The sequence below is a fragment of the Salmo salar genome, chromosome 16 (genome assembly GCF_965601325.2).
Source record: "Salmo salar chromosome 16, fSalSal1, whole genome shotgun sequence".
Classification (NCBI taxonomy): Eukaryota; Metazoa; Chordata; class Actinopteri; order Salmoniformes; family Salmonidae; genus Salmo; species Salmo salar.
In genome coordinates this window covers 80,381,843-80,404,899 of record NC_138306.1, presented here as the reverse complement: position 1 = coordinate 80,404,899, position 23,057 = coordinate 80,381,843, and the positions used below count along the sequence as shown (strand labels likewise).

General features: G+C 45.0%; 2 protein-coding genes across 5 annotated transcripts; one reads left to right on the top strand and one right to left on the bottom strand.

The window, feature by feature from the left end:
* The first annotated feature begins 202 nt into the window (after window positions 1-202).
* Window positions 203-8,032, top strand: LOC106574872 (uncharacterized). Of its 2 annotated transcripts, none has more exons than XM_045698034.2 (10): window positions 203-310; window positions 3,013-3,215; window positions 3,348-3,434; window positions 3,618-3,695; window positions 3,888-3,980; window positions 4,108-4,234; window positions 4,354-4,834; window positions 5,190-5,248; window positions 5,691-6,848; window positions 7,409-8,032. In XM_045698034.2, the coding sequence occupies exons 1-10, from the start codon at window positions 307-309 to the stop codon at window positions 7,600-7,602; spliced, it is 2,484 nt and encodes an 827-aa protein (XP_045553990.1). In that variant the 5' UTR covers window positions 203-306; the 3' UTR covers window positions 7,603-8,032. The 2 variants fall into 2 exon arrangements, with proteins under 2 accessions (XP_045553990.1, XP_045553991.1); XM_045698035.2 differs by lacking the exon at window positions 203-310 and adding an exon at window positions 618-1,037.
* A 335-nt stretch (window positions 8,033-8,367) lies between these two features.
* Window positions 8,368-21,363, bottom strand: LOC106574873 (NF-kappa-B inhibitor zeta). 3 transcript variants are annotated; one of them, XM_045698044.2, is made up of 12 exons: window positions 21,076-21,360; window positions 18,942-19,054; window positions 18,804-18,828; window positions 18,637-18,713; window positions 17,154-17,497; window positions 16,482-16,587; window positions 16,128-16,274; window positions 13,823-13,886; window positions 13,485-13,660; window positions 13,159-13,269; window positions 12,120-12,287; window positions 8,368-11,510 (listed from the first exon to the last, which is right to left on the bottom strand). In XM_045698044.2, the coding sequence occupies exons 1-12, from the start codon at window positions 21,272-21,274 to the stop codon at window positions 11,457-11,459; spliced, it is 1,584 nt and encodes a 527-aa protein (XP_045554000.1). In that variant the 5' UTR covers window positions 21,275-21,360; the 3' UTR covers window positions 8,368-11,456. The 3 variants fall into 3 exon arrangements, with proteins under 3 accessions (XP_045554000.1, XP_045553999.1, XP_045553998.1); XM_045698043.2 differs by lacking the exon at window positions 8,368-11,510 and having other exon boundaries at window positions 11,533-12,287; window positions 18,948-19,054; window positions 21,076-21,363; XM_045698042.2 differs by lacking the exon at window positions 8,368-11,510 and having other exon boundaries at window positions 11,534-12,287; window positions 21,076-21,361.
* Between the last annotated feature and the right edge of the window lie 1,694 nt (window positions 21,364-23,057).

Sequence of the window (23,057 nt, the reverse complement as noted above, 5' to 3'; positions counted from 1 at the left end):
CATGTAGTCTTTGTCTTGATGTAAAAAATAAAATAAGAAAAACATGGTTAGCTAGTTCGTAGTTTGACAAAAGAAGGCAAATGTTTAGCCAGTTAGCTAGTTACGTGCCTAATTTGGTTGATTATCAAAATCCATCAGCTTTGTTGTTGTTGTGAGTCGCAGAACGCACGCTGGCTATCTGCTGCTCTATCAACTTCCGGTTCATCAAAAGTTTACGAGGAAACGAGCAGCTAGCCTTGCCTCTTCAATCAACATTTGTAAGATACGACTAAAAGACGGCATATACGATTTCCACGTGGAAACAATATGGGTATGCATTAATGTAAAGATTGTGGCTAGGTAGCTATATAGCTTACTCTTTCTAATCAAGCTGTCGGTGGAAGCAGGCCGTTGTGGGTGTAGTTTAACGTAGCTAGCTAACGTTAGTTATCTAGCTAAAGTTAGCTTCCGCTGACATGAGTACTTTTCTCTAGTCTAGGTATCAAATATTATAGGCTAGCTGACGTTAGCTAGCTAAAATTGCACACTCAATTTCAGTGCATCTCCTGCGAAATGTGGGATTAACTGTAAAATATACTCATACGTACTTGCTTGGTAGCATCACTGGGGTGGTGCTGTGGCCTATGCACCAAGTTTGCCTGCTAGGAGTCATGGGTAACTGCATACATTGAGCGTGTCTGAAAGTGGGCGTTGCGAAATAAGCGGGAGGATCAACAAAAGCGTAAATCTAACAGCTAATTGGGCAGATTGGTTGCCACTCAAGACCGTTTTGCGTGGCTGCTTCCTTGTAGCGTTTTAGCTGAACTCGGCATGGTCAATCCGACGTCTGCATTGGCCATGCAGCATTTACAGCGATATGTCCTCTGCAGAAGTCATTGCATTCATACCTGGGGTCCTGAGTGGCGCAGCGGTCTAAGGCACTGCATCTCAATGTTAGAGGCGTCACTATGGTCCTGGTTCGAATCCAGGCTGTATCACATCCGGCCGTGATTGGGAGTCCCATAGGGCGGCGTACAATTGGCCCAGCGTCGTCCGGGGTAGGCTGTCATTGTAAATAAGAATTTGTTCCTAACTGACTTGCCTAGTTAATTAAAGGGGGATAAGTTTATATATATATGTGTATGTATGTATGTGTGTATTTATAACCAAGACCACAGCCTGTCGTTTCTAATGGCAACAAATTAGTCATAGTGGGCAGAGCCAAGCATGAGCTAGCGAAATCCTATTGGCGCGTTCTAGCCAACATCTGCATATTTCCGTTAGGGAACGCCTACTTTGAAATGCGCGTGTGCAATAACTCATTTCGCCTTTGCACTCCTTCTAAACAATGTGGGTTTTTTTTAACTTTAGTAAAGTATACAAAACATAGTCCACTCTGTTCATAACATATTTTAGTTTTGGGAACAGAAAACCGTATTGCAATCAAATGTTTCATAAATTAAGAAAATTTGCAGAATGTCGGCCAAAAGCCATCTCGTTACGTCTTCACGCACTTCCATGTTTGGTAGTGAGTGGAAACACCAAGCGAATTTATACATCCGGTGAAATATCTGTCTCATTGTTCTGTGTTCATATTTCTTGCGGAATAGCGCAGAGCTGTTGTGAAGGAAGTCTTCTTCTTCTATGGTATTTTGGCGATCGCACAATTGAATGTGCATCCGGTCACCTACTGTGCGGTATGTAAACAGGACCCCCCCGTCCAAACAGATCTGATCCCTCAGTAAAAAAAATAAAACAGGTATGATCCCTACACAGGCTCAAGGGGAACCTGGGAGGACGGGTCTTCCCAACACACACTTGAAACATGGCCAAATAATTTACAATTCTTACACAGCAGTGGTTTGGGAACGAAAGCTCTGACAGAATATCTTACATAACCAAGCTTCACATGCGTAAGTGTTTGCCCTTTATCAAACAACAACAGGACCGACAGACTTTTTTATTTTCTCCATTCAGAACATTTGTCTTAACCAACTTTGCTCGATGCGCTGCTTGATTCGAACTCGGCATCCACATCTGCCATCTTTTCTGCCACGTTAATTATCCTAACCTGCCAAGGTATTTATCCTAACCTGCCACCTTAATTATCCTAACCTGCCACCTTAATTATCCTAACCTGCCACCTTAATTATCCTAACCTGCCACCTTAATTATCCTAACCTGCCAAGGTAATTATCCTAACCTGCCAAGGTAATTAGCTAAAACGCTAAAAGGAAGCAGTTTGCAGTCACGCAAAATGATAGAGTGGCAACCAATTAGCTGTTATATTTCCATACACCCACTTTTGTTGATCCTCCCTCTTATTTCGCAACGCCCACTTTCAGACAATCAATGTATGCAGTTACTCATACTTGGCCAGCAGTGGAGGCTGGTGGGGAGGACGGCTCATAATAATGGCTGGAACGGAGCAAATGGAATGGTATCAAACACATTAAAACCATGTGTTTGATGTATTTCATACGATTCCATTGATTCCGCTCCAGCCATTACCACGAGCCCGTCCTCCCCAATTAAGGAGTTGTGTTGGCCAGCACAGCTCACATTGTAGCTCTGGTCCAGGGCGTCAGCGCATCCCTCTAATGCCCTGGACTAGAGCTATTCACAGTGATGACCAGTGGTGTGATTCTTGGATATGGTGAAATGTGTACTGTTTGAACACTTGCATCTCACCTAACGTCCATCCTTCTTTAAAATAAGCACTGCTGTATTATTAAGTAAGTAAGTTGCCTTGCATGAGTCTATTTCCTGTTTTCTGATGCGTGAGGCAGCTTGATGTGTACTCCCTTTGGACAGGACACTAGTCTATCGCAGGTCTTTACCCCCAATCCATTGCTGAGTGCCAAGCAGAGATGCATCTGGGCCCATTTTTACAGTCTTTGGTGTGACTTGGTCAGGGATCAAACTCCTAACATTCCAATCTCAGGGTGGACACTCCAGAAGTATTCAAACAGGGCAAATGTGTGCTTTGTGTAGCCTGCCTGTCTATACTTACCTCCCCTTCCTTCCCCACAGATGGCCCCCTCCCTCTCTCCTCTCTGAGACTCCTGGTGCCACCGCTGCGTCTGATGTCTGCGGTCATGTGGCAGGTGGTGGGGCGGCGGAGTTTGGAGCATTATGGGAAGCTGGAGGACTTTGTGTGTTTGGTCACAGAGACAGTTCCAGAACTACTGACTGACAGGCAGAGAGCATTACTGCTTCTGGGCCTCAGAGCAAAGGTGTGTGCGTTTCTTCCAGCAGTAACCTACACCGTATTTTCCATGTGCTGCAAATCAGAAGTTCACCTCTGTTGTAAAGTGTTGCACAGTGTTGTAATTTTAAACGGACTTCCTGATCGGTCCGTCTTGCAGATGTCCCAGGAGTGGATAGTTGAGGATGTCGCCCCAGAACTCATCCAGACTCACCTGGACAGGATCCAGTCCATCTGTCTGACAAAGGTGAGAGAGAGGGCTCATGGGAACTGGATTCTTACAGCCTGCCTTTTACTGAATGTATAGAGTGATAGGGTGGAGTAAAGGGAGGGAACCGAGTGCCAAAATGGGGACACACCTTTTCTGAGTGCTGAGAGGGAGACGTTTGGCCGTGACACACACTAAGGTATGTGTCTGTTGTTTTTCCAGTCCAGTGACAAGGCCTTTGAGGATGCCAAAGCCAGGCTCATGGCGTACACCCAGAGGAGTCCAGGAGATCGATGGGCTGTAAGAAAATCTCTTTCTTCACTTGAGTAACATGCAGCAGAGCAAGTGACAGCACTGTACTAAACTCTGAGTTCAGTGAAGAATTGTTCTCTCTCTTATCTCTCTTTCTCTACTCTCTCTTTTCTCTCTCTCTTTTCTCTCTCTCTTTTCTCTCTGTACTATCTCTCTTTCTCTCGCAACTATCTCTCTCAGTTTGGTCAATACTTTAATGCAGAGCTGGAGTCTCTGGTGTGTGTGTTCCTCTCCAGACTGGAGGAGCTGCTGCCAGTACCAGACTTTAAACAGGTACGCAGTGACCGGCGACCGCATGTCAACCCCAACTTCACTACTAAGAGACTACACAGGCTACACATTGACCACATTTACCAACCACACTTTGACCACCACACATCTCCCCCCCTGTGTTCCCCAGGCTGCCTCCTGGCTTGACTCTGTCCCCGGTGGTGTGGATGAATGTCTGCAGTCTATCCCCCACAGTGACAGGCTGAGGTCTGTGCTGCAGAGCCAAACGTGCTGCCGAGAACACCTGGTAAATAGAGGTACGTCACCAACACTGCAGCAATCACCAACCCCGTCATAGTCTGTAGTCTCAGTTGTTTTAAGGTAAAAAAATGTATTTGATTTGTTTACAACTGTGCTTCTCGCTTGTCTTGTGCAGACTCCAGCCCATCCCAGACCAACCTCCTCAGCTCTCTACCTGTTTGTCTTCCAAATATGATGGTGTACCATCCCTCTGCCGACTCTGACAGTGAGTCAGAACCCATCCCTGAGGAAAGGATGGATGAAGAGAGAGGAGAAGAACAGGAGAAGGTCTGCATCAAACGAGAGGACGATGAGAAATCGAAAGTAGCCGAGCTGATTGGTCAAGACCAGGAATCAGCCAATGGAGTGGCAGGAGAAACGGAAACGTCCAACCTAGGGATTCTGGGTTTCATTGTTCAGAGCCAATCTGTAATGATTATCCCCCAGCCGGGCCAGCACTCTCTGGCTGTCGTCTCCCAGTCTGCACCCACTCTCACCCTGCCTGTGGCCTGCAGGGGGCAGACTGCAGTCAGCTCTCCCCCAGGACAGAGCAGGCCCTCGCCAGAGAGGAACACTGTTCCTGTGAGCAGCCAAAAGCCCCAGGTCTCACTGGGGAGGTATGTATATGTGTGTGTGTGTGTGTTAGGAATGCAGTAGCGTGACAGTAAGTATGGACAGATTGTATCAGAATGGGTGTTTTGAGTGGTAAATGTGTGTGAGTGGTAGTGTGACGATTGGTGTGGACAGAGTATGTGTGGGTGTTTAGAGAGTGTGTGTGTCTAACACCTCAGTGAGGAGGAAAGTGTGGTCAGCGTGTGTTTGGGAGTGTTTGTGTGGAATGCAGTAGCGTGACAGTAAGTATGGACAGATTGTATCTTGTGTGTTTTTGAGGGTACATTATTTGAAGTGTCGAGTGTGTGAGTATTGGGTAAATGATGAATGATTAACATGACATGTTATTTCCCACTTCAGCATCATCCCTGAGTCGTCTGATAAGCCTGTAGAATGTATTAGGGTGGAGAGTGACACAGGTGAGTGTCTTATACCCTCCTAACCACCTGCAGCTCACAGGAGGCTGGTGGGGAGGGCAGCTCATAATAATGTCTGGAACGGAGCAAATGGAATGGCATCAAACACCTGGAAACCATGTGTGGTTTATTTGATACCATTCCACTCCAGTCATTATCACAAGCCCGTCCTCCCCACCAGCCTCCTGTGCTGCAGCTCCTTATCAGGTGTACGCGTAAGATATTCTTATTTTGTCCTCCATTACAAACTCCATTTCCCAATATCCTCTCTGCTTATCCTCTCGTGTGCCTTTTTTAAATGTACGTAGTTCTGTCTGTGAGCAGTACTTGTCTATTAATGTTCGTGTTCTGTGTGGACCCCAGGAAGAGTAGCTTTCACAGCAGCTAATGGGGATCCTAATAAAATACCAATCACCTCTCACCTTCCCTTCCTGTTTCCTCACAGACAGCCCCACAGGGGAGTCCTCGTCTTCCGGGACGCACCCGTCTAGCGTATCCCACAATCCCCGGCGTGTTGCCCACAAGTGCCCGACGTGTGGGAAGTGTTTCATCTACCGTTCCCAGGTGCTGCGTCACCTGACCACACACTCGCGAGGCGGCCGCTACAAATGCGCCCAGTGTGGTGTTGACTTCCCAACGCCCTGGAGCCTGAACGACCACAAGCGCTCTGTGTGTGTCAACGCCACCTTGGACTGCGCACAGTGCGGGAAGCGGTTTGCGTCGCTCCGCGAGCAGTACCGCCACCGCCTCACCCACAAGACCAACACCTGTTTTCAATGTGGGGCGGGCTTTAGGACCAAGCTGGAACTGACCCGACACCACAAGACCCACTGGGCCCAGCCGCTGCACCAGTGCTGCCTGTGCGGCAAACGCTTCCGCCTCCTCTCCAGCCTGACCAATCACAAGCAGACTCACTCGTCCGGCGGCGGCTTCGCCTGCACCCAGTGCGAGCGTGTGTTCGGCTCGGCGAAGGAGCGCGACGCACACCGGCAGATGCACCGCGTACCCAAGCTCGTCTGCCCTGTCTGCGGCGAGATATTCACCTCGCAGGCCAAACTCATCAAACACCAGCAGACCCATCCGGTCCCAGAGGGGAGCGAGGGCCAGAGGTACAAGTGCCGTTACTGTGAGGAGACGTTTACAGGCCTGACCCTCATGAGGATCCACCAGAGAAGCCATCTTGTGGACAGACCTCATCAATGTGACCAGTGTGAGAAGAGCTTCACTACTCTGGGGTCCCTCCAGTCCCACCTCAGAACCCACTCGGAGGAGAAGCCCTTTCTCTGCGCCCACTGCGGCAAGCGCTTCCGGACCAAAGACGGCATGGAGGGACACCTCCGGATCCACACGGGCGAGAAGCCCTTCCACTGCTCCTACTGCGGGAAACGCTTTACGGCGCTCGCCGGGTTGAACGTTCACGTGCGGCGGCACACGGGCGAGAGGCCGTACGTGTGTGAGGTGTGCGGAAAGGCGTGGCCCTCAGGTGGGGACTTGCAGAAACACATGCGCTGTCACACAGGAGAGAGACCTTACAGCTGTGTTGACTGTGGAAAGACATTCTCTATATCCTGTCACCTGACAGAACACATGAAGACACACTCAGGTCAGAACCAGGAGCTTGTAGTTAAAGGGATAGTTCGGATTTTGGCAATGAGGCCCAAGAGTCCGATGAAGTTGTGGATACCATTTTTATGTTTCTGCGAGCAGTTTGGAGGAAGTTGCTAACTAGCGCTATTGCAATTGCTAAGTCCCCGTGTAAGAATTTCCACAACAATACCCATAGACTTCCAGTCATTGCGCTAATGCTAGTTAGCATTGGCCCGTGAAACTACCTATAACTTCCTTCATACTGGACACAGAGACATAACAATGATATCCACGAGTTCATCTGACTCTGGGGAAGTAGATAAAGGGACAACATCCCGAAGTATCCCTTTAAGGGGGCCGTTGATATAACAACTATATGGTGTATATGAATGATACTGTCGTCATTTGTCCAAGAAATGCTAAACATGTTTGTACTTTCATATGTGATGCAGTATATTTATACATTTGTGATCGATTAATAATAAAACAAACGATTTATTCGTAGTTCTGTGTCATCTGAAGTAACTCTTCTGTGTAATCTTGATTTATAGTCCTAAATACTGTCCCGTCCCTCAGGTGAGAAGCCGTTCTCTTGTCCAGAGTGTGGGAAGAGCCTGAAGAGGAAGTTTGATCTGAAGAAGCACCTGTTAACTCACTCTGGAGTGCGTCCGTACCCCTGCCCTCGCTGTGACAAGAGCTACACCCGCCGCACACACCTCAACAGGCACCTACAGAAACACTCGGCTGAGCTGTTAGCAGCAGCATTGTAGCCAGCATCAACATTTGCCCATGGATGGACATCTCAATAGAATTCTGCCCTTGAAATAACAATGGGCTCCCATCACCAAGATTCTGAATTGGAATTCAATGACTTCCAGAGACTAGAGCAACAGAACGTTCTGCCTATGAATGGCAGGGGGAAGCAATGTCTCCCTGCTGGTTGAGTTAGATTGACCGAGATCATGTGACTTTTCTTGATTCATCTTGTGTTAATCAAGAATGTGGTATCACTGTAGTCTGTCGTTATCAAATAGACCTAAAGCCATTTGTCTCCTGATTTTTCTACGTTGTGGCCTCTCGTTTGTTATAAAATAGTTGACTGATGGGTAACTGCTGCCTGAATAATGCCTCTTCAATTTATATCCTGTCTGTAATTCAGTTTATTTTCTTCTGTGCATTGATAAAACCTATCCCAAGTTATACCAGTGTGTTGGCATTCTTCCTTACCTATGACTGCTGGTGGTTATAATATACCCTTAAAAGTAATGTTTCAGACAGTGTAGTTAATATCAAATGCACTGTAAATCAATTGTATTTGTTAAATGTGGTGATAATACATAAATCCTACATGTACATTCCAAAAGAGATCAATTCAACAAATTACAAATCTGAATATTGTACTAACATATCTCCCTGGTACAGTATAATTGATGGGTGCTAAAACAAAATATGCAGGAACACAATGACATCACCATAGATATTTAGCATACTCAATGACCCATCATATGGCTTAGTTATTTGTGACACTAGCCAACTCATGATTTATTTTCATTTATTTATAAAGTAAATGAAAATACACATTTAAAATGAATAAAATAAGGCAAGACCCCCATGCTGCCACCGTACCAGAACCTCCAAGAAATTCAAAAAAAACTGAGCTCCCGTCTCTTCAGGTTACTGGTATGTGGTCAACCCCTAGCTACATTACACTGTTACTATGTGGTCAACCCCTAGCTACATTACACTGTTACTATGTGGTCAACCCCTAGCTACATTACACTGTTACTATGTGGTCGAGCCCTAGCTACATTACACTGTTACTATGTGGGCAACCCCTAGCTACATTACACTGTTACTATGTGGGCAACCCCTAGCTACATTACACTGTTACTATGTGGGCAACCCCTAGCTACATTACACTGTTACTATGTGGTCAACCCCTAGCTGCATTACACTGTTACTATGTGGTCAACCCCTAGCTACATTACACTGTTACTATGTGGTCAACCCCTAGCTACATTACACTGTTACTATGTGGTCAACCCCTAGCTACATTACACTGTTACTATGTGGTCAACCCCTAGCTACATTACACTGTTACTATGTGGTCGACCCCTAGCTACATTACACTGTTACTATGTGGTCGACCCCTAGCTACATTACACTGTTACTATGTGGTCGACCCCTAGCTACATTACACTGTTACTATGTGGTCGAGCCCTAGCTACATTACACTGTTACTATGTGGTCGACCCCTAGCTACATTACACTGTTACTATGTGGTCGACCCCTAGCTGAATTACACTGTTACTATGTGGTCAACCCCTAGCTGAATTACACTGTTACTATGTGGTCAACCCCTAGCTACATTACACTGTTACTATGTGGTCAACCCCTAGCTGCATTACACTGTTACTATGTGGTCAACCCCTAGCTGCATTACACTGTTACTATGTGGTCAACCCCTAGCTGCATTACACTGTTACTATGTGGTCAACCCCTAGCTACATTACACTGTTACTATGTGGTCAACCCCTAGCTGCATTACACTGTTACTATGTGGTCAACCCCTAGCTGCATTACACTGTTACTATGTGGTCAACCCCTAGCTACATTACACTGTTACTATGTGGTCAACCCCTAGCTACATTACACTGTTACTATGTGGTCAACCCCTAGCTACATTACACTGTTACTATGTGGTCGACCCCTAGCTACATTACACTGTTACTATGTGGTCGACCCCTAGCTACATTACACTGTTACTATGTGGTCGAGCCCTAGCTACATTACACTGTTACTATGTGGTCGACCCCTAGCTACATTACACTGTTACTATGTGGTCGACCCCTAGCTGAATTACACTGTTACTATGTGGTCAACCCCTAGCTGAATTACACTGTTACTATGTGGTCAACCCCTAGCTACATTACACTGTTACTATGTGGTCAACCCCTAGCTGCATTACACTGTTACTATGTGGTCAACCCCTAGCTGCATTACACTGTTACTATGTGGTCAACCCCTAGCTGCATTACACTGTTACTATGTGGTCAACCCCTAGCTGCATTACACTGTTACTATGTGGTCAACCCCTAGCTACATTACACTGTTACTATGTGGTCAACCCCTAGCTGCATTACACTGTTACTATGTGGTCAACCCCTAGCTGCATTACACTGTTACTATGTGGTCAACCCCTAGCTACATTACACTGTTACTATGTGGGCAACCCCTAGCTACATTACACTGTTACTATGTGGGCAACCCCTAGCTACATTACACTGTTACTATGTGGTCGACCCCTAGCTACATTACACTGTTACTATGTGGTCGAGCCCTAGCTACATTACACTGTTACTATGTGGGCAACCCCTAGCTACATTACACTGTTACTATGTGGTCAACCCCTAGCTACATTACACTGTTACTATGTGGTCAACCCCTAGCTGCATTACATTGTTACTATGTGGTCGAGCCCTAGCTACATTACACTGTTACTATGTGGTCGAGCCCTAGCTACATTACACTGTTACTATGTGGTCAACCCCTAGCTACATTACACTGTTACTATGTGGTCGACCCCTAGTTACATTACACTGTTACTATGTGGTCGACCCCTAGCTACATTACACTGTTACTATGTGGTCGACCCCTAGCTACATTACACTGTTACTATGTGGTCGAGCCCTAGCTACATTACACTGTTACTATGTGGTCAACCCCTAGCTACATTACACTGTTACTATGTGGTCGAGCCCTAGCTACATTACACTGTTACTATGTGGTCGAGCCCTAGCTACATTACACTGTTACTATGTGGTCAACCCCTAGCTACATTACACTGTTACTATGTGGTCAACCCCTAGCTACATTACACTGTTACTATGTGGTCAACCCCTAGCTACATTACACTGTTACTATGTGGTCAACCCCTAGCTGAATTACACTGTTACTATGTGGTCGAGCCCTAGCTACAATGCACATTCCAGCTCAAGGTGTTTCACACCGGCATTACAGGTGAGTCAACCTGTGACTCAACCCAAAGTGGTTTAGTGGTGAAAACCCCTTCAGGCGTCATTCCTTAAAGCGGCAATCAGCAGTTGAAACATGAACAAAGCGTATTCCCTGCCCGTTTCAGTAAAAAGCTGAGGGATGGGGCTAATGAAATGTTAACACTCAAATTCATAGACACGGCTAAGGAGTAACCATCCATGATATCAACATTATAGTTTGAACCATATTTTGAAGCTACTTTTCATAGTGTTTGTTTCCATGTACTTTGTTTACAAACACTGGAGTAAAACAAGATGATATATTTTGGGTTCTGATGGGGTACGACAGTTGAACTAAGCTCATGATGAATTTATAAGTTATATTCTCCAAGAAGCAATGGGTACATATGAATCATTTACAAGTCCAAAAATTGATGTAACAACTGCAGATTGCCCCTTTAAGGGAGAAGATCACATGGTTACTCAAAATACACTACACTGTAGCGAACAACATTCACTGTTTCATTGAAACAACTGACATCTGCCATACATACGATGGCAAATAATTTCTACATAGACTGGACTGTCTGACTGACAGTGTTTCTGGACAGGAGATCACATCCTGCATCCTACTGGGCAGCAGACCGGGCCTGGTAGCCTTTCCCCTTCAGGATACGCCGCACCTAAGAGAAACAACCAGAGGCACATTATTGCAATACAGTCCTATCTTGTTGAAGTGTGTGTGTGTGTGTTTGTTTTGAATGTCTGCCAGTCTAACACTTGAACTTTTGTGTATTCTTCATGTTCTGTCTTAACCAGGCCTTAATAATAATCATTGATAAAAGGTTCTCAATCGACTTGCCTGGTTAAAGAATGATTACATGATAATAAAACAAGGACATGGGAATATTGACCTGAAAGATAGACATAAGAACACTATTAAATGCTCCCACAGAGGGAGGGTTCAGCCGTGTGCTGGGATCTTAGATGTTTTTCTCCAGGCAATGGCATCATTTTCTTTTTTTATCATGTAGAACCATGCTGTACTTTTCGTACCCTGCACCTGCAAGTTCCTGGATGTGCTTACACTCTTAGCACCTTTTTTTCTATCTAGAACCTAAAAAAGGTTATTTGGCTGTCCCCATAGGAGAACCATTTGAAGAACCCTTTTTGGTTCCAGGTAGAACCCTTTTGGGTTCCATGTAGAGCCCTTTCTACAGAAGGTTCTACATGGAACCCAAAAGGGTTCTCCTATGGGGACAGCCACAGAACCATTTTGGGGCATTATTCACCTGGTCTCCGACGGGCCCTTCAGCCACCAGCTGGGCAGGCTGCTCATTCTCCAGGTTCTTGGAGCTGGGGTCGGCCCCTCTCCTCATCAGGAGCTTCACAGCATCCACCTGAGTCACGCGACCATACACAGAACTGGCAAAGTGCAGCGCTGTGTTTCCACTGAATGCCTGGTAGAGACAGAACTCATGTTAGAGGGTTTAGGTAACTTACCTCCTGATAACCAAAAACAATGAACAATGGGAACACTGTCTGTCAGCTCAGAATTTGAGCCAGCACGCTGATTGGTTATCATGTATGTTTGTTTTCCAGAGAGGCGAGATCTCACCTTGACATTAGGTACTGCAGCAGTATCTCACCTTGACATTAGGTACTGCAGCAGTATCTCACCTTGACATTAGGTACTGCAGCAGTATCTCACCTTGACATTAGGTACTGCAGCAGTATCTCACCTTGACATTAGGTACTGCAGCAGTATCTCACCTTGACATTAGGTACTGCAGCAGTATCTCACCTTGACATTAGGTACTGCAGCAGTATCTCGCCTTGACATTAGGTACTGCAGCAGTATCTCGCCTTGGCATTAGGTACTGCAGCAGTATCTCGCCTTGGCATTAGGTACTGCAGCAGTATCTCGCCTTGGCATTAGGTACTGCAGCAGTATCTCGCCTTGGCATTAGGTACTGTAGCAGTATCTCGCCTTGGCATTAGGTACTGCAGCAGTATCTCGCCTTGACATTAGGTACTGCAGCAGTATCTCGCCTTGACATTAGGTACTGCAGCAGTATCTCACCTTGACATTAGGTACTGCAGCAGTATCTCACCTTGACATTAGGTACTGCAGCAGTATCTCACCTTGACATTAGGTACTGCAGCAGTATCTCACCTTGACATTAGGTACTGCAGCAGTATCTCACCTTGACATTAGGTACTGCAGCAGTATCTCACCTTGACATTAGGTACTGCAGCAGTATCTCACCTTGACATTAGGTACTGCAGCAGTATCTCACCTTGACATTAGGTACTGCAGCAGTATCTCACCTTGACATTGACAATAGACAGAGAGTCTGGCTGGTCGAGGAAGATGCGTAAAAGCTCCACATTGGCCTCCTGAGAAGCCATGTGCAGGGAGGTGCAGCCACTTTTATGATCCTGTTAGAAAAAGACACAGGTAAGGTCAGACTGTATTGAATGGGCTATGCTGCCAAAGAATGATACGCAAAAATTATAAAATGAAAGATTCTCAACCTCTAGCCTGGTTCCAGATCTGTTTATGATGCCTTGCCTACTCCAATGACCATAGGAGTTGGCAAGGTTGGAGTTGACAAGGCATCAGACAGATTTGGGATCAGGCTACTCAAACTCACCTTAGTTGCACAGGAGGCTCCCATGAGCAGCAGTGTGTTGACACACTGCCCCAGTAGCTTCCTTCTCTGCATCAACTCCACCACCCCAGGGGACTGGGGGGTCACCGCCGCCATACGGCCCAACTCCTGGACAACCGCATTGTGAGACCGGACCGCTGTCTGAAGAGGAGTTAGGCCTGGAGAGAAAATCAGGTTGAGGCATTGGGGAGGTAGTATTTATTTTGCCGTTATGACGGTTAAATAATGTTGACTGTCGTAGTGTGACTGAGCCTTGTGTCGAGACACCGGTTGCCTCACCTGTTTTATTATATAGCAGATTATGAGCAACTCTGACTCACCGTCATAGTTGACTTGTTCCACATTAAGCTCCTGCCCTTTACCCTTCAGAGCTCTTTGGATGGTCTACGGGAAGAGAGAGCGTGAAGGAAAATGTTAAACAGGGGGATAAAGGGCAGATGGGTATAACAGGAAGAACTTTTGATTTCAATTTAAGACACACACACACTTGTGTTAAGGTACAACTGTGGAACTAGCTAGTCAGGGTAAAACATGTCATCGCTAACGACGACAGTGTCAATGTTTAGTTCTAGAGATCTGAAAGAGATAGTAGATGCCAGCCATTCATCAGCAGCGCCTGTTCTTCCTTAACGCATTAGTATCCAACCACAGGAACTGTTGTGAGAGTCATCCAGGACCAGTTGAGTAACAGATTAATAGGCGTTAATGATTGGGAGGTTTAGCGTGCCATGTTCTGTTGACAGTTAATGTTTGATTGGCTAGGAATGCATTTGCCGTGACCTCTTATCAGAAGCACATCTGTTAAACCAGTTTTTCAAAGAAAGGGGGATTTTGTCCCAGTGTTGTTTTGAGGAAATGCTCTGTGATCGGCTGGTTGTTATATCTGTTATGAGCTGATGAGGAAGTCACTGCCTGAGATCTAACCCGATACAGAACAACTGTTGCTATGGGACACAAGAAAACATTCTAACATTCCAAGTCAGGAGGAACATCAAACACAGTGAGACAAAATTCCAATTGAAAGATAAAGATATCACTGAAAAGGTCACAGTTTATCACAGATAATCAAGATGGTAAAGTTTCAGTGAAACCTAGAAATCCATTCATTGAGTCATGAGCCAAATTTGCATAAATTATCAAAATGGCATCAGAAAGTTGCTGACAGATCTCTTCTGATTGTGCAAAGTTCCCTACACTTTTTTTGCATTTGGTCATGAGCGTGCAGGGGTGCAAATCATCCTGCCTTATTTCCATATCCTGGAAGCCTAAAACAATCGACCATTGACAACCAACCTGTGCTTTTACTTCTTGACACAGCGGGGGTAAAATACCCTGAAAACCAAGGTTGCACAGTCCAGATGATATACTTTATCAGATTATGTTCAGGTCATCTGGTGAAGTCATAAATGGATCATTGTTCAGGGCGATCATAAACCTAGCCTTTTTAGTGCCCTATTTCTTCAGAGTGAGGAAATAACTCTCTTATCCCATAGTGGAGAATGGAGGACTATTCATACATTAACCAACACAAGGCTCCTGGTAAAAACGTTAACTTTGTCTGCTGTGATTGGCAACCAGTGTTATTAAAAGAGAGAACTCACATCCCTACGGCTCAGTGTTTTCCCTGACTTCTTTTCCAAACACTATTACCTTCCTCTAGTGCCAAGACATTGATTAAAGTTGCCATATGTATTATAATAATAATAATAATAATAAGAGAAACAGAGATTGTGTTCAACAATCATCATGTTTTCAGACCTTTCATTCCATAGTCTCTGTATGATGAGGTATGTTCACTTTAGTTGTGAAAACCCAACCCTAGGCAACACAGTGACTAGGATGTGGTTTCAATTATGGACTCTTTTGGCGTAGAGGAACTAAGTCACTGCCTACGTTGATAAGGGAAAAATATATCTGGGGATTCGCCTCCCAAATCCAGAGGCAGACATGCCAGAACAACGTGAATCTAAACCAGGCACAACCCTTGCAGTTGTTTTAGGTCAGGTAGTTGATGCAAACTAGCCACTTGTGAAAAGCACTCATTAAAAATAACCTCTGATCTCCATATTGCTAGCTACTATTTAGTATTTTATTCAAGCTGATGAAGTAGTGACGTAGGCAGTTCCTCTATACCAAAAGAGTCCATCACTGAAACCAGACCTTAGTCACTGTATTGCCTACACTGGTCTATGTGCATGACACTTCCCTGACTTAAATATATTTTATTTGTATTTATTTAACTAGGAAAGTCAGTTAAAGAACAAATTCTTATTTTATAATGACGGACTACCCCGGAAAAAACCTCCCCTAACCCGGACGATGCTGGGCCAATTGTACGCTGCCCTATGGGACTCCCGATCACAGCCGGTTGTGATAGAGCCCGGGATCAAACCAGGGTCTGTAGTGACACCTCTAGCACTGAGATGCAGTGCCTTAGACTGCTGCGCCACTGAGGAGCACTGGGTTATCTAACTGCTAAGGTTGACTGGCTGCAGTGATGCCTCAAACAGAAGTTGTGAAATACAAGTTATAAGGCTAGAACATGACATGGTCAGATCAAATCCAGAGCCCCTATTCATATCACATCACACTCTTATTATGTGCCACAGTGGGAAAGTCAAAGACCTGGAGAGTGAGAGCGTGGCCCTTCTCTGCACACACATGCAGAGGGGAGCGGCCCCAGCAGTCAGCGGTGTTGATCTGAGCCCCCTGGGCCAACAGGTCCTGCAATATCAGATGCTGATTGGCTGCAACACTCAACTGAAGGGCACTCTGGGTACAAAACAAAAAGACAAAAAAGATCAAATGTTGAAAATGCTCCTTTTCAGATGATATGATTACAACTGGGATAACTGCGCCCTTGTAACCAATTCCAAATCAACCCATAGCCACTAGCTCCTAGGCACTAGTGTGTGTGTGGCAGAAGTCTCTGGGGCTAGGGGTCCATTTAGAATTGGGCGTGAGGATGTAAGTCTTTACCTGGCCATTGTGCTCCTTCATATCCAGCATGCCGACGGTAGCCATCTTGCTGGCCAGCACATAAGCTAGAGCCCTTCTGCCCTGTGCCACAGCTATGTGCAAGAATCTGGCAACACAGAGATAAAACAATCTACACTAACATAAAAGGGTTCCAAAAGGGTTCTTCGGGTCTCCCCATAGGAAAACTCCTTTTGGTTCCATATAGAACCCTTTTTGGTTACAGGTAGAACCCTTTAAGGTTCCATGTCGAACCTTCTGTGGAAAGGGTTCTACATGGAACCCAAAATGGTTCTACTTGGAACCAAAAGTGTTCTATATGGAACCAAAAAGGGGTTTATTAAAGGGTTCTCCTATGGGGACAGCCGAAGAACCCTTTTAGGTTCTAGATAGCAGCTTTTTTTCTAAGAGTGTAAATGTCTGCCAAGCATAGGTCACATGATGGATTAGAACAGTGGTCACTAACATCCTTGTTCCTGGAGAGCTACAGGGTGTGGCAAGTTTGTGTTCAAACACTGTGCTAGGCTGGAACAAAACCCTGCACACCCGTACCTCCCCAGGACCAGAGTTGGAGGCCACTGGGTTAGAAAAATAACTGAGTTGAGTATGTATAGTTGCTTAGATCTACAAAAGGCAAATGTATACAACGTGTTGATCAATACTACACAAACTGACGTGTCTCCATCATTATCCTGGCTTGTGAGCATCTCGGGGGTGAACCCTGCCAACTTCTCCTCTTCCTGTCGTATCTGCCATTGAAAGAAGGACATCGGCTCCCCTTCAGCAAACTGAGTCAATGGCCAAACGCCCTTTGGGCTCAGCGGGGCGATGAAAGGCTGGGGGACAGAGGAGTTTCCCATTGCATGTGGCATGTGGGTTTGAGGGTAGAGGGACTGATAGTCAATGAGGCTGAAGGGGTCAGGGAGGGTCTCCTGTGGGGAGGTCTCTGAGTTCATAGACTCATATCCCAGTTCCATGAAGTCAATGTCCAGTGTGTTTCCCTCTGGAGGGCTCAGAGTCTGAAAGAGAAGTGGATGATAAATACTTAAAAGGGGTAATCTGCAGTTGATACATCCGTTTTTGGACTTAGAAATTAATTGTATGTACCCATTGATTCTTTTTTTAAATGTTTTATATTTAACCTTTATTTAACTAGGCAAGTCAGTTAAGAACAAATTCTTATTTACAATGACGGCCTACACCGGCCAAACTCGGACGATGCTGGGCCAATTGTGCGCAGCCCTACGGGACTCCCGATTACAGCCGGATGTGATACAGCCTGGTTAAACTACCATTTTGATATCATGGATGGTCAGTCCTTACATCCATAGCTCAGTCTATAAATTTGAGAGTGGTTACATTTCTCCTGCGCAATCCCTGAGCGTTTTAGAACGCTTTGTTATCATTTCAACTGCTGATTGGGATTGCTGCTTTAAGTACATTTCCTGTCATGAAAGGTAAACCATAAGGAAGAAAGATATTTGTAGTTGGGTTCCTTCCACTTCCTCAGTTCACTCCAAAACAGCACAGTCTATATGAGCCACACATGCAAAACCTAATAATCTATATGCACGATAACATTGCCAAAGTGTATTCCTAATTTTGAGTTCTGGAATAGCCCTCAGGGTGGAGGCGGTAACTGAGTCTCACTGGGGTTTACCCGGAGGGGTCTCACTGGGGTTTACCCGGAGGGGTCTCACTGGGGTTTACCCGGAGGGGTCTCACTGGGGTTTACCCGGAGGGGTCTCACTGGGGTTTACCCGGAGGGGTCTCACTGGGGTTTACCCGGAGGGGTCTCACTGGGGTTTACCCGGAGGGGTCTCACTGGGGTTTACCCGGAGGGGTCTCACTGGGGTTTACCCGGAGGGGAACTGAGCAAGTGAAGAGACATCAGACTACACAGAAAAGGAGAAATGGAATTGGGCTACGGATTGAAGTGGTCGGTCATATCACACAATATAGTTTGTAGCTATAACAACGTGACCTGCATGAGAGTTTGTGGTTTTCACTAGTTCTTCATTAGCTAAACCAGAGGAATATCTCTGGATTGATTTAACCTGGGTCTATGAAACCAACCCTAGCCTGAATACAAAGAATCATGGGAAAAGTTAAAGGGGACTCAATTAAAATAACGTTATAACCAAAAGCATACAATTACCAGGATTGCCTTTGCAGTAGCAAGTCTTTTAGCAGGTGAATCGGTTATCACGCTGAAGTCCGCAGTCCTCTTATGCCCTTGAAGAAGGGACGTCAACAAATGGTATTATAATGTACTGTATCTACAGTATTTCTGGATAATGTGTGTCGATAAAACGTTAATATTACCTGTGTATTCTCTCTCAGAGTGTTGCTGGACATGAAGAAAAACAGAGATCATGAAAATATGGACAGATGTAAGCTAAATATATGCAAGCTAACCATAATATTTACACAAATTAGCAGAACAATAACTATTTAATTTACCTGTACATTTTGGTTGCTAAGGCGCTTCTTCAGCATGATGAGTTCTTTCACTGTATTCTTCACCCGCACTCCTTGGAAACGGCCAAAAGACCCCACCTCACTCATGGAACACTCTGCAACAGGTATAAATATGACCCATGAGAATCTTTGAGTCCAAGACAAGTTTGAAATAAACACTACTTTTAATTAGTTTGGTATTGAGGCAAAAGTGGCTGTTAAAAGGACCACTCAGTAATCCATAAAATGTTCATTTGCAAAAAGCCCTTGATGTATGATATATCTATAGTGGTAGGATACATGAATACAGTTCCTGGGAACTCTGCCTGCCAAGTTCAAGCACAGGAGCTCAAATAGTCCATTTTATTCAATAGGGCGTGGAAGCTACAAAAAGAGGCATGTCCATATAGCCATTGAAGTTGATCTGCACAGATGATTAGATCTCATTATGTCTGGAGAACTGTCTCAGAACAACTCAGGCTTTATCAACATCAGAATCTCAGGTATTCTAAACAACTCAGGCTTTATCAACATCAGAATCTCAGGTATTCTAAACAACTCAGGCTTTATCAACATCAGAATCTCAGGTATTCTAAACAACTCAGGCTTTATCAACATCAGAATCTCAGGTATTCTAAACAACTCAGGCTTTATCAACATCAGAATCTCAGGTATTCTAAACAACTCAGGCTTTATCAACATCAGAATCTCAGGTATTCTAAACAACTCAGGCTTTATCAACATCAGAATCCCAGGTATTCTAAACAACTCAGGCTTTATCAACATCAGAATCCCAGGTATTCTAAACAACTCAGGCTTTATCAACATCAGAATCTCAGGTATTCTAAACAACTCAGGCTTTATCAACATCAGAATCTCAGGTATTCTAAACAACTCAGGCTTTATCAACATCAGAATCCCAGGCATTCTAAACAACTCAGGCTTTATCAACATCAGAATCCCAGGCATTCTAAACAACTCAGGCTTTATCAACATCAGAATCTCAGGTATTCTAAACAACTCAGGCTTTATCAACATCAGAATCCCAGGCATTCTAAACAACTCAGGCTTTATCAACATCAGAATCCCAGGCATTCTAAACAACTCAGGCTTTATCAACATCAGAATCTCAGGTATTCTAAACAACTCAGGCTTTATCAACATCAGAATCTCAGGTATTCTAAACAACTCAGGCTTTATCAACATCAGAATCTCAGGTATTCTAAACAGCTCAGAATCACACCTTCATACTGCATTGTATAAAGAAACATTCTAAAATGGGAAAGACGACCTGGAACGCGACCTTACACTTCCCCCATTTCCACAGCTAGCGGAGCTCAATCCAAATCCACACTGTTATCTACAACATTCACCAAATGACAGTAACTGTTTGTTTGCCTCTGCCAATCAAATAGCATAATGTATCTACCTTGCTCTTCCATTGTACAGTGCTATTATAGGTCTAAATATGTGGGTCTACAGATGATCAGTGGTGTGAAGTGCTTAAGTAAAAATACTTAAAACTACTACTTAAGTAGTTTTTTGGGGTAACTTTTACTTTACTACATTCCTAGACAAAATTATGTACTTTTTACTTCATACATTTTCCCTGACACCAAAAAGTACTTGTTACATTTTGAAATGGTCTAATTCAAACACTTCAAGAGAACATTCCTGGTCATCCCTACCGCCTCTGATCTGGCGGACTCACTAAACACATGCTTCGTTTGTAAATTATATCTAAGTGTGTGAGCGTGCCCCTGGCTATCCGTAAATTTAAAAAACAGTCTATTTAAAACCAAATACTTTAAAACTTTTACTCAAGTAGGATTTTACTGGGTGACTGACTTTTACTTGAGTCATTTTCTATGAAGGTATCTTTACTTTTACTCAAGTATGACAATTGGGTAATTTCCCCACCACTGCCAATGATCAGTAATCCTCCGTGTCACTAACGCAACGCTCTTTTCGGTTTTCCAGGAGTAGGCTAATAAGGAAGTAACCATTAACTTCAATAATTATTATCGGGTAATATAAAGTAGACTGCCTATCATTAACACAATCGCCTGCTTAGAGGAAAGTTATCAACAATTACAAATATGTATATTGATTTCTAAAAGTAAGGGTTTTATTTTACCGTTTGTGCCACTGTCTGCAGTTGGCGGAGTCATAACATTTCCCCAGCCATCCAACTCGTTTGGCGCACAGAGAGAGTTGTTGATCTCCGGTGCAGCTGAGGTATCCTGGTAAAAAGAGCCCAAATACACGGGGCTCGTCACAACATTCCCTGGATGGACAAGATTCAGGCCGTTCTCGATAATTCTGTCGATGATCATGTTGCGCTCAGAGCTTGATCACTGTGTATGCACCGTCAAGAGTTGTAATGGAGTTTGTTCCCGTTTGGACCATGTGACTACTGTACCTTCAGGAGCGCACAAAAGCGAGCGCGCTTGTAGCCTACTTGAATTACCTATTGGGCGCGTTCCAGATCTGCCCGAGGACGTTCGACAAAAGCAGCCTATACAGGGACAGCGCCTCATAAATATAGAAGAATAGAATACATTCTTTATTGTCTATTTTCACAGAAGTGGGATCAAAGTCACCATCCCACCTCTGACACCAGTGAAGCCAACGCTCACAAAGATGTTGGCTAGACCAAAGGAAACCATTGAAAAAAATGGTCAGCTCAACTTAAATACAATTGTATTGGTCACATGCACCGAATACAACAGGTGTAGACTTTACAGTGAAATGCTTACTTACGAGTCCATTCCCAACAGTGCAGAGTTAAAAAGTAAGACACATTTTTGCAAAATAAAAAAGGAAATAGTAAAACAATAAAAACAATATTGAGGCTGTATACAATGAGTACCAGAATGGAGTCAATGTGCCGGGGTACGAGGTAGTTGAGGTAATTGAGGTAATACAGTATGTACCTGTAGGTAAGGGTAAAAGTGACTAGGCAATCAGAATATATAATAAACAGTAGCAGCAGCATATGTGAAGTGTGAACGTGTGTCTATGTGTGAGTATGTGATCATGTGGGTAGAGTCTAGTGAGTGTGCGTAGAGCCAGTGCAAAACAATTAAGATAAATAAATAATAAAGGGGGTCAATGTAAATAGTCCGGGTAGCCATTTGATTAGCTGTTCAGCAGTCGTATGGCTTGGGGGTAGAAGCTGTTAAGGAGCCTTTTGGTTCCAGACTTGGTGCATCGGTACCGCTTGCCGTGTGGTAGCAGAGAGAACAGTCTATGACTTAGGTGGTTGGAGTCTTTAACTATTTTTAGGGCCTTCCTCTGACACCGCCTGGTATAGAGGTCCTGGATGGCAGGGAGTTCGGCCCCAGTGAGGTACTGGGCCATACGTTCCCTCTGTCGCGCCTTGCGGTCAGATGCCGAGCAGTTGCTATAACAAGCGGGAATGCAGCCAGTCAAGATGCCCTCAGATCCTCTTTAAGGATCTGAGGGCCCATGCCAAATCTTTTCAGCCTCCTGAGGGGGAAGAGGCATTGTCGTGCCCTCTTCACAACTGTGTTGGTGTGTTTGGACCATGATAGGTCCTTAGTGATGTGGACACCAAGGAACTTGAAACTCTCGACCCGCTCCACTACAGCCCTGTCGATGTGAATGGTGGCGTGTTCGGCCCTTCATTTCACGTAGTCCACGATAAGCTCCTTTGGCTTGCCCACATTGAGGGAGAGGTTGTTATCCTGGAACCACACTGCCAGGTCTCTGACCTCCTCCCTATCGGCTGTCTCACCGTCATCGGTGATCAGGCCTACCACTGTCGCGTCGTCGGCAATCTTAATGATGGTGTTGGAGTCGTGCGCGGCCACACAGTCATGGGTGAACAGGGAGTACAGGAGGCGACTGAGCACGCACCCCAGACCCTCGTGTTGAGGATCAGTGTGGCGGATGTATTGTTGCCTACCCTCACATCCTGGGGGCGACCCGTCAGGAAGTCCAGCATCCAGTTGCAGAGGCAGTGTTCAGTCCCAGGGTCCTTAGCTTAGTGATGAGCTTGGAGGGAACTATGGTGTTGAACGCTGAGCTGTAGTCAATAAACAGCATTCTCACGTAGGTATTCCTTTTGTCCAAGTGGGAAAGGGCAGTGTGGAG

Bases quoted from the DNA above. Each gene is read 5' to 3' on its own strand.
- LOC106574872 (XM_045698034.2), top strand. The intron at 3,696-3,887 runs GTAAGAAAATCT...TATCTCTCTCAG, and splicing joins GTCCAGGAGATCGATGGGCT to TTTGGTCAATACTTTAATGC. The intron at 4,835-5,189 runs GTATGTATATGT...TTCCCACTTCAG, and splicing joins CCCCAGGTCTCACTGGGGAG to CATCATCCCTGAGTCGTCTG.
- LOC106574873 (XM_045698042.2), bottom strand. From the start codon at position 21,274: ATGATCATCGACAGAATTATCGAGAACGGCCTGAATCTTGTCCATCCA. The intron at 17,498-18,636 runs GTAATTGTATGC...CTTCTCTTTCAG, and splicing joins CTACTGCAAAGGCAATCCTG to ACTCTGAGCCCTCCAGAGGG. The intron at 16,275-16,481 runs GTAAAGACTTAC...TTTTGTACCCAG, and splicing joins TGAAGGAGCACAATGGCCAG to AGTGCCCTTCAGTTGAGTGT.